The sequence below is a fragment of the Mastomys coucha genome, unplaced genomic scaffold, assembly GCF_008632895.1.
Source record: "Mastomys coucha isolate ucsf_1 unplaced genomic scaffold, UCSF_Mcou_1 pScaffold1, whole genome shotgun sequence".
Lineage (NCBI taxonomy): Eukaryota > Metazoa > Chordata > Mammalia > Rodentia > Muridae > Mastomys > Mastomys coucha.
The window spans coordinates 31,681,350-31,690,956 of record NW_022196891.1 but is presented as its reverse complement, the minus strand read 5'-3'; the positions used below and the strand labels follow the sequence as shown (position 1 = coordinate 31,690,956).

Here is a 9,607-nt window from a genome sequence, read left to right as displayed (position 1 = left end):
AAGGTTTTGCTTAGCTCAGGATAGCTCTTCCTGTCTCAGACTCTGAAGTTCTGGGATTCTAGTTATATACATATCCAGCTCCATATATGCCTTTTCCTCTTCCATGTTTCTCCTTAGTCTCTGCGCTGCTAGCTCTTCACTATCACAAACATGGTGAAGGACTTTCCTTCAGATTGGGCTGCCTCTTCTGGCCCCTTCATACCTTCCCAGCATCAATAGGAGCATGAGGTTGGAAGAGGGCCTGATGTTCCTTCGCTTAGCTCTCCTTGTTAATGAGCCCATTGTAGAGAAGGGAAGGGGGCTCTGTCCACTCCCACCCCAACCCATGATGCATCTTGTCCTCGCTAAGCCTGTTTTTCCAAAAGGGGTAAAGGTAGGAGGAGATGGGAAGAAGTAGATATGGAGTCTGAAGGCAGATGGAGATCAGAGTGGGCACACCATCTCAGGAACCAGTGTGAAGAAAATGAACATTTGAAGGGCTGCTCCTAAAGCAACAGAATGAGCTCTTGGGGCTCCCTTTCCTAAAGTGACAAGCGCCTTCCGGGTCTGCTGTTTGGCGCTGACTGTAGGTGCAGCTCTTCTCTGTGCAGTTGTGCAGGTTGTCAGCCACACAAAAGCATCTCGAGGGGAGAAGGCCTGGACTCCACTCCATGCCTGGGTTTGGAATGGTATCCACCCAAAGGCAGATCCCTCTCCTGTTTTCCCAAAGTGGCTCATGACAGTGGCCCTTCCCCTGGACCGTCCAAGTGATTGTCCATATCTGAACACTTTGTGACTCTGGTCTCCAGCTCCTCTCTCCATCTGCCTCTAAATCTCTGACTTCTAGGACTCTGAGGCCTCTGTGTATTTACTCCCTGTAGCTGTCCAGGGTGCAGGGCGGAGTGGGGGAGGAGGCATCTCGAACCCACAGCATAGTGCAGGCAGACTGCTTGGTGGCATATCCGTGCCCAGTGGCAGGTTTAGACCTGCAGTAGGATTAGAAAGCAGGGCTCTGTTTGCTGGGCCTTCAGAAGATGTGAGGCTCACATCCCGTTCCTAAGGCTCTGGCTTAGCGATGAGCCTCTTCTTTCTTCTCTGCCTTGCATTAGGCAATAAATCAAAGACTGGAAGAAACCGCAGCTGGCCCGCCCCCTTTCAACCAGCGGCGCCTGGGCCCAGTGAGCAGGTTGGCCAAAAGCTGTGTGTGGGAGCCAGGACAGACAGACTGCTCACCCCCACTCTGCCAGTGACCCCCATTTTGCTCCATCTTTGAAGATCACCAATCACTAAAGCCCTGTATCCTCTGTCTGCAGAGCTCCCTTGTTCAGGGACAGGAGGCAGGCTGGGGACCCATCTCCCCCAGAGTGTCAGAGCAGGAGAGTCCATATGTGTGCTGGGGACTAAGTCCTTTCCAACATCCAGTGTCACTTTTGCTGGTTGGAGGTTCTTGTCTCTCAGACCTGTAAGAAAACTAGAGCAATAGAGCCCATCCCCACCCTTGGCCTAAGAGCGTCTTAGGAGCACAAGGAGACTTTGCCTTCTATGTTCAGATCCTTCCCAAGGCTCTGGCTTTTTTTTTTTTAACTGAGGCCTGGCTAGGCCTAGAGGAAATCTGCAACAGAGGACAGAGAAGTGTAAGGAATCATCTCTGCTCCCTGCCTAAGGGACTGCAGCAGAGTCCCTCCCAGGTGACCTCCCCACACTGGCTGTGGCTCTCCTCTTCTCTGAGGGGCCTCAAGCCTGCCAGCTTAGAGAAGGTCCGATCAAGAGAGTCAGCCCAAGCAGGAAGGTCTAGCCCGAGGAAGAAGGTCTAGCCTTGCACCAGTTCTGACCCATGAAGCTGTAAGGGCCCAGATGCTAAATTCACAGAGCTGCTCTAAGGGAAACCATACCCCTGATGCCCCAGACATGTGGGGCAAAGCCCGGACCTCCGGCTGTCCTGTCTGCTGTGCCTTTGCAGGGCACAGAGCAGCTGAAGGCAGATTCCTAGATCCTGGTGACACCAGCCCAAGGAGATAATTGGATGTGTTGTGTTTCCCCACTTTACCTTCCCGCAAAGCTGTCATCTTAGAAAATGAACATGGTCTAGCCTTGACCCTTCCCATCCTCTGCAGACCATCCAGGGCTTAGAGCCACCCTGGTTCAGGTCAATGTAGCCTTTTCTAGAACAATCCTGCTGAGTGAGCTTCAGCTCCCTTGCACCAGGCCCAGAGTGGAGTAACAAGGGTGGCTCAGAGGCTTGCCTCCCTCTTCTCTCTGCCTTTAGAAACCTAGGTAGGAGGTTTTCCCAGGGGCGCTGCTCCTGGATAGAGCCCAGAGGCCAGAGTGAGCCTGTGACTCAGGATTCCTAGACAGTGCCCTCTTAGTAAAGACTCATGTTCTAGAAGCTGTCCATTGCTTCTGATCTTGCCCATCCAGTCCAAAGCCCAGCTGGATGCAGAAAGGAGCATGAGGGAATTCGATCTTGGGTCCAGCCCAAAGAAACCTAGTGCGAGATCAGTTGTTAGCCCTCTCCACACTCTATGGAGCTCTCTCAGGTTGGCACTGCCCGCTTCCTCTCCGTCTGGACTGATGAATTGAGTGGAGCCAACTTGGGAAGGATTCATGTCCCTTGAGAGCACTGAGGTCTTCAGCCTGACTCTTGAGGTGCTATGAGGAGCCCAGGGAGATCTTCTAAGCTGCTCTTCAGCAAGAGCCCAAGTTCTATTCTCCCAAGAGACTGGATGGCAGGAGCTGGGGCTCTTTGGCAGCAGAGAGATGTAGGGCCAGACTCAAGGCCTCACCAGAAAAGGGGAGATGGCTAGATTTCTATTCTCCCAGCCCTAATCTTCTTTCTTTTAAAATGAGGGCATTGGAATGTATTCCTCAATTGTTTTAGTTGCAGAATTAAAGCCCAAACCACAAACACTGGCCAGTGGCCATGGTGTAGGTCTGAGCTTCCAGCACTGAGAAGGGTGAATGAGGTACAGTACCGCTGAGTTCAAAGCCAGGCTGAGCTATAGATAAACTGTCTCTCAAAAAGCCAAGACCTGGAGCTGGAGAGGTGGGTCAGAGGTTAAGAGCACATGCTGCTCCCGTAGAAGATCCAGGATCAGTTTTCAGCAATCACATGGTGGTTCACAACCATCCTTAACTCCAGCTTCAACAGCACCAACATCCCCTCTGGGTCTCCTCAGGTTCCAAGCATGTACATAGTGCACATACATACATATAGGCAAAGCGCTCATGTATATTGAAAAAAATTGAGTGGCAGAGTACATGCCTAGCATGCCCAAGGCCCTGGGGTTTGATCCCCAGCACTATAAAAACAAAACAAAAACATGAATACATCAAACTGATAAGGACCTTTTACAGGGTGCAGAGGGTAGATGCACTTTAGACTCTGCCTCACTCATCCGCCCAAACATCCCCACTGGCACCAGAGCTCACAGAAAAAGCCTGTTGGAGAACACCCGGGGTGGGCTTGACTCTCAGCTACCTGCTCCCTGCCCCCCCCACTTCTAAAATTCATGGTTTCTGTCCCCAGATACCTCCCTGTAAATAAATGTGTGTTGGTGGAGGGGTGCTGAGGACCAGACTTCCACTAGACTCCTGCTTGCACAATGGACTCAACCTGGAGCTTGAAAATTAAGGACACCAAACATAGCCCCAGAAGCTTAAGCGGGCCATCCTGTGGCTCGAGCACTTTCAGGTGCTTCTCATGTGCATCTAGGACTGGAAGCAAAGGGTTAAACCCACCTTGCCGCACCAATCACAAGCCATGGCTAGAAAGAGTAGACCTTAGAGCCTGCTCTTAATGTTGCTATTAATGCAATTTGTAACTCTGGGGAAATCGCCTCCCCTCTTTCGGCCTCCATCACCTCACGCTGGAGAATAAAGGGTTACTCCCTTCTGAGTAAGGGTCTTTCCACCCCTTCCAACCCAACTGTGCATCCATACAGTAGTGCTGGGAAAAGAGGCTGGGAACAGCAGAGGAAGCAGGCCAGGCTTGACACCAGTGAGTACTCTACACTCTGTCTCTCCCAGTGTGGCTCTGGGGAGAAGCTGAGATCCCTGACCCCGACCCCGGAAGGAAGGAGAATTAAGTACCCCACAGAGGCGCTACTGACAGATTCTGTGCCTTGGAGGCAGGCACAGTATGGAGAATTTAAAGATCTTTCTAAAGCTAGTGAGATGGCTCTGTGAGTAAAGGTCCCCGCCACCTCCAGGAAGCGCATGGTGAAGGGGGAGTTGGTTCTTTTTGGTTTTTCGAGACAGGGTTTCTCTGTGTAGCCCTGGCTGTCCTGGAGCTCACTCTGTAGACCAGGCTGGCCTCAAACTCAGAATTCCGCCTGCCTCTGCCTCCCAAGTGCTGAGATTAAAGGCGTGTGCCACCACTGCCCGGTGGGTGAGTCTGTTCTTACTAACTCTTGGAACTTATCCTCTGACTTCCATATGAACACACACACACACACATGCATACGCACATGCACATTCAGAGCAGAAAGAAAGCTGTGAGTGGGAGATGACGTCAGCGCCGAAAGATACATTAGGGGTACTCCTTGGAGGTGCATCTCACCTGTACAGTGACAAGTGGTAGCTTTGGGGACCTTGGAGTAGGTATGTGCAGTGACCACTGCTTACCCAACCATAGTTTCTCACACATCCTTCATCTGAGCTTGCTGTGATCTTTGTGTAGGAATCACGAGAAGCAAGGTAGTTGGTGGAGATCAGAGTTAAGAGGCCCTCACAGCTTAGAAGTCAGGAGGTGGAGGATGGACGCACCCACAGCAGTCAGCCAGAAACTCTGCTGCCTCCCTCACCTCATGCCCAGAGCAGAGGATTTCCAGGGCTCTGTCATGGGTCATCTTCAGTTCCAGGAGGGCTGTGAGTCAGATGGTTTTCCTAGCTGTCTTGTTATTTCTTCTGAGTGGTGTGTGAGATTGCATTTCTCACACACACTAGGCAAGACTTCATTGCTTGTGCTACGTCTCATCTGTCATCACTATCATCTTTGTCTCCATCACCACCATCGTCATCATCATCATCATCATCATCATCACCACCAACCCACCACCACCATTGTCATTTGGATAACTGAGGGTAGAGCCCAGGGCCTTGGGCATGCTAGGCAAGTCCTCTGCCAATGAGCCATTCCACCAGTGCATCTCTAGGTCTCTTCTCCTGACCAAGGAGGGAGCTGAGGCTCAGAGAGGGGAAGTGACCTCCTTAAATCAACCAGTAAGCCATAGATCTGAGACTAGACAGTAACAACGGTAGTTGATGAGATCCACTAGGGTGCTATGAGTTCTGTCTCTATAAAGTAAGAGCCCCGCAGGGACCATTGTATATGGTCCATGCAACCCACAAACAGAGATGTTGCCACACTTCCACAATAGCACAGAGCATCCAGGCTGCGCAGCGTCAGACATGGGACATTGTACTTTCCAGTAAGTTGGCAAAATCTGAAGTCCTCAGTGTGGACTGCATACCAAGCATACAGCAGGCACTCACTAGATGCTCACTCCCCATTGCATCCAGGGAGCCTGGCTAGCTGCAGACCTATCAATGCTCATGGTCCTCCTGTGACAACATGCTTAGGGCAGCCTGGGAGGGAGGGCTCGGTTGCTCTGCCTGTGTTGGTAGTCGGTTATATCCTTCCTCTCTTGATCCTTTTACCTGCTTCCTGAATTTGTCTTGTACCCTCCTCTCATGTCTGGATCTAGAGCCTGGAGATAAAGAATGCCCGTGGGGCATGAAAGATGGTTCTCTTGGTAAAGTGCAAAGACTTGATTAAGTCCCTAGAGCCCACATTGAGAAGAAAGCCCCATGCCATGGAAAGCCCTTGAACTTGGAACCCCAGCTCTGGGAGGCAGAAACACAGACATATGATTCTCTGGGGCTTTCTAGCAGGCCAGCTTAGTCTACGGTGAGTCCAGTGGGAGACAGATCTTGTCTCGGAAAACAAGGTGGGTGGCTCTTTTAGGAAGCTGAAGTTGTCCTCTAGCCTCCACTCACATAAGCATCCATGTTCATGAACACACACACACACACACATGCACACATGCACGCACGTACCCAAGCATGTACGTTCTGGTGGTGCTTTGCTGTATGTCTTTTTTCTAGTGTATTTATTTTATTTTATGTGTGTGGGTTTTGTCTACATGCATGTTTCTGCACCATGTGTGTGCAGTGCCCATGGAGTCCAGATGAGGGTGTCAGGTATTCTAGAATTGACGTACAGACAACTGTTAGCCACCGTATGGGTATGGGGAATTGAACCCTGGCCTATGGAAGGGCAGCCAGTGCTCTTAACCACTGACCCACCTCCCCAGATGACTTTGATTTACATATTTAACTTCCTCCTTCCATTTCCTGCCATCTTACCTAAGGCCCCTGTTATGCCTGGATCCCCCTGGAGTCAGCAGCACCCCTTATAGAGATACCATCTTCCTGTTGTTACCCGTTGCATGCTCCCCGACTCTTTCTCCTGCATATAGGGTTTCTAGAACCTCCCCAGGAGCTTCGTGGTTTCTGTCTGTGGTGTCCTCCTGGGCTTTGTGGCTGGCTCTAGTGCTAGGCTGGCAGCCTCAGAAACAGCTATTTAGTGTGTGCTTATGTGAGCTTAAGCCACCACAATAGGCTGTTGACAGGGGAGGAGTGACGGGGGAGCACTCCACATTGCTTCTGGTATCTTTGTGATTGATGCCCTGATGCTTGAGGGGCAGTCTCCAGTCTTACCTTTATCCACATCTTCCATCTCAAAAAGAATCCCTTAGCATCTCAGCTGAATAGACAGGGAAACTGAGGCCTGGGAAGTAAAACCAAAACACTTCCTGGCCCAAATTCAGCAGAATCTCATCTCTCTCTGTCTCTCTGTCTCTGTCTGTGTGTCTCTGTGTCTGTCTCTCTGTCTCTGTCTCTGTGTCTTTGTGTCTGTCTGTCTGTCTGTCTCTGTCTCTGTCTCTGTCTCTCTCTCTTTCTCTCTCACTCTCATCCTTTCTCACTGTAGCTCAGGCTACCCTGGGACTCAATATATATCCCAGGCTGTCCCTGAACTTCTCTCTGCCTCCCAAGTACTGGACTAAAATGTCTTGTGCCTCCATATCTTGCTCTCCCTTCTCTTCACCGCCCTTTTCTTCCCACCATGTCTTCCAAGCTCACCTGAGACACCTCTGGTGTACTGTCCAGTCCCCTGTGTACATCCACCATGCACCATGCCCCGCTAACAGGTCAGGAGACTACACCTTAAAACTCTGAGCCCTGAAGCAGGAGAAGGGGGAGCCCCTCTCCCACTGCCCTCGGTACCCAGCCACTCTCACAGACCTCTCTCTCCCCTTCAGGATGCTGCAGAGCAACCAGCTCCGAGGGATCCCAGCGGAGGCACTGTGGGAGCTGCCCAGCCTGCAGTCGCTGTGAGTCATTGAGGGCCCACCTCCCTGGTCTGGGGCATCACCCAGGCCAAGCCTCACTTCCTTTTCCTCTGCACCCCACTCACTGATGCAGATGGTGCTCCTGGCTCTGCTTTCTTAAGGGTTTCATTGTCATAAATGCGTGTCTATGGCACTTGTGTGTTTACAGGACTGTGGGAATGGAACCTCCCTAGCTAGGGCCACCAGGACAACTGTCCTGGGGCCACTGGCATTCTGCCATGGGAGCTGGGCTGTGGGGTGGAGACTAGTGTCCCAAGAAGTACCAGGAAGTGGCTGTCTCCTCTTCTTAGCTGGCTTTTGCCCTGGGGCTCAGTAGTAGCAGGGGGGGCCAGGTTCAAACACTTTCTTCCCTTCTTAGTGCGGGTTAAGGAGTGCTAGGCAGTGATGTGATCAGAGACTCTGGGCCACCCAGGATAAAGCCCATCCCTAGGGAACCCTGAAATTCCCCCTTTTACCCAGCAGGGGAATCATGGAAGCAGGACTAAGCCTGGGCATGGGAATAGGTACTAGGGTCAGGGAAGTGGCCCTGCCCACCTCTTTGGTTGAAAGCCCGCTGTTTGGTTGAAAGCAGGTGCCTCACACCTGCTTATAGAAGCCAATTGAAGTTTCGGTTGCATCTCTAGCCATCTAATGACATGGATACATGATTTGGGGAAAATCAAAGTTGGAGCACAGGACTCAGGTAGGTAGGCAGGACATGTAGCCTGCTGGAACCTGGGCATGAGTGGTGAGTGTATAGGACCAGGATTTCAATGTCCTTGGATGTAGGTTCTGCTGTGGCCCTGCTCAGAGCACAGATGTCAGACAGTCTTAACCTGTCGTGATTGTCCTTGAGCAGGCGGTAGGTAGGGAAGGTGGCTTCTCTCTGGATTCTACCTTTTTTTTTAAAATTTACTTTTTAAATTAATCATTCCATTCATTTACATCTCAAATGATATCTCACTTCCTAGTTATTCCTCTACAACCCCCCCATCCCACATCCATCCTCCTCTCCCCCCCTTTGCCTTAAAGAGGGTGCTTCCTCACCCTCCCACCCTCTTCTGCCTCACTGCTCTAGCATCCCCCTATGCTGGGGCATCAAACCTCCACAGGATCAAGGGCTTCCCCTCCCATTGCTGTCAAATACTTGGATTCTACCTTTAAATCGAGGGTCTCTGGCTAGTCACAGCCACCACTGTTTTGGCTTTCCTCTCTGTTGGGTACCTGGGTCTGCTTCTCTTGCCTGAGCGTCCTGGGCTGTAGAACCTGCCTTCCCTTACTCTCTCATCTGTCTGCCCTCCATCTCAATGTGTTAGGCCTCTGGCCCCAGCATCTTCTCCCTCCGTCCAGCAGGATGGGTAGGTAGGATGCCTTGGGAGGCCAAGGTCAGTAGATGAAAGCCAGGAAAGCCGTGCGTGCCGTCTTGCAGGCAGACTAAACATTAGCTCAGGAGACCAGCGAAGAGCTGGAAGTGCCAAAAATAAGAGGTGGTACGTGGGATGGGGGCAGGGGTGACATTTCAGTCAAAGCATCAAACAGACTCATAGGAAAAACTTGAACTTATTTGGAAGTTAAATCATTAATTAAAAGAAAAAAAATGAGTCACACCTTGTGCTGGAGGTCCCTGAATGGCCTGCTTTCAGGACAGGCCTGGCACTTCTAGTTAGATGGACAGTTTCACTCATGCTTTCTGAGAGTGGGCTGCTCCCCGGCTTGTAGGAGTAGAGCCTTCACCTCTGCCCAATTGCACCCTTCTGCTTAGGTAGATGAAGGCAGAAGCTGAGGGAGATGGCTGGGTCTTGCCTCTCTGGAGGAGACCAGCCTGCTAGGCAAAGGTTGGCTTCAGACTGTGCCCCTGATCCTGACTATGTGCCTCAGTTTCTCCATCTTCAAAGTGGGGATCGTGATCTTGCCCTGCCCACCTCCAAGTGCTTTCCTGAAAAGAACACGTAGAATCCATTTGAGAGGGGTAGAGGACTAGAAGGCTCCACATAGCTGTTCATCTAACTGGTCATCAGCTCGTTCATTCCAAAGTGTCTCTGAGGCTGTGCCGAGTCAGCAAAATTTGTATAAGGTCTTGAAGGACTAGGAAATGTCAATCATGTGGAGAAGCAGGGAAGGATGCGGTGGGCAGCGGGACCAGAGGGAGTTAAGGTAAAGAGGTAAGCCGGGCTGTGGTGGTGCACGCCTTTAATCCCAGCACTTAGGAGGCAGAGGCAGGCGGATTTCTGAGTTTG

At 51.3% G+C, this 9,607-nt stretch overlaps 1 protein-coding gene across 1 annotated transcript in view; it reads left to right on the top strand.

Moving 5' to 3' along the window:
• Positions 1-9,607, top strand: part of Lgr6 (leucine rich repeat containing G protein-coupled receptor 6) — a 125,934-nt gene that overhangs the window by 33,813 nt on the left and 82,514 nt on the right. Inside the window, exon 4 of the mRNA XM_031383595.1 lies at positions 7,302-7,373. Within this exon, the coding sequence (XP_031239455.1) occupies positions 7,302-7,373 (72 nt within the window). The remainder of the gene's footprint in view (positions 1-7,301; positions 7,374-9,607) is intronic.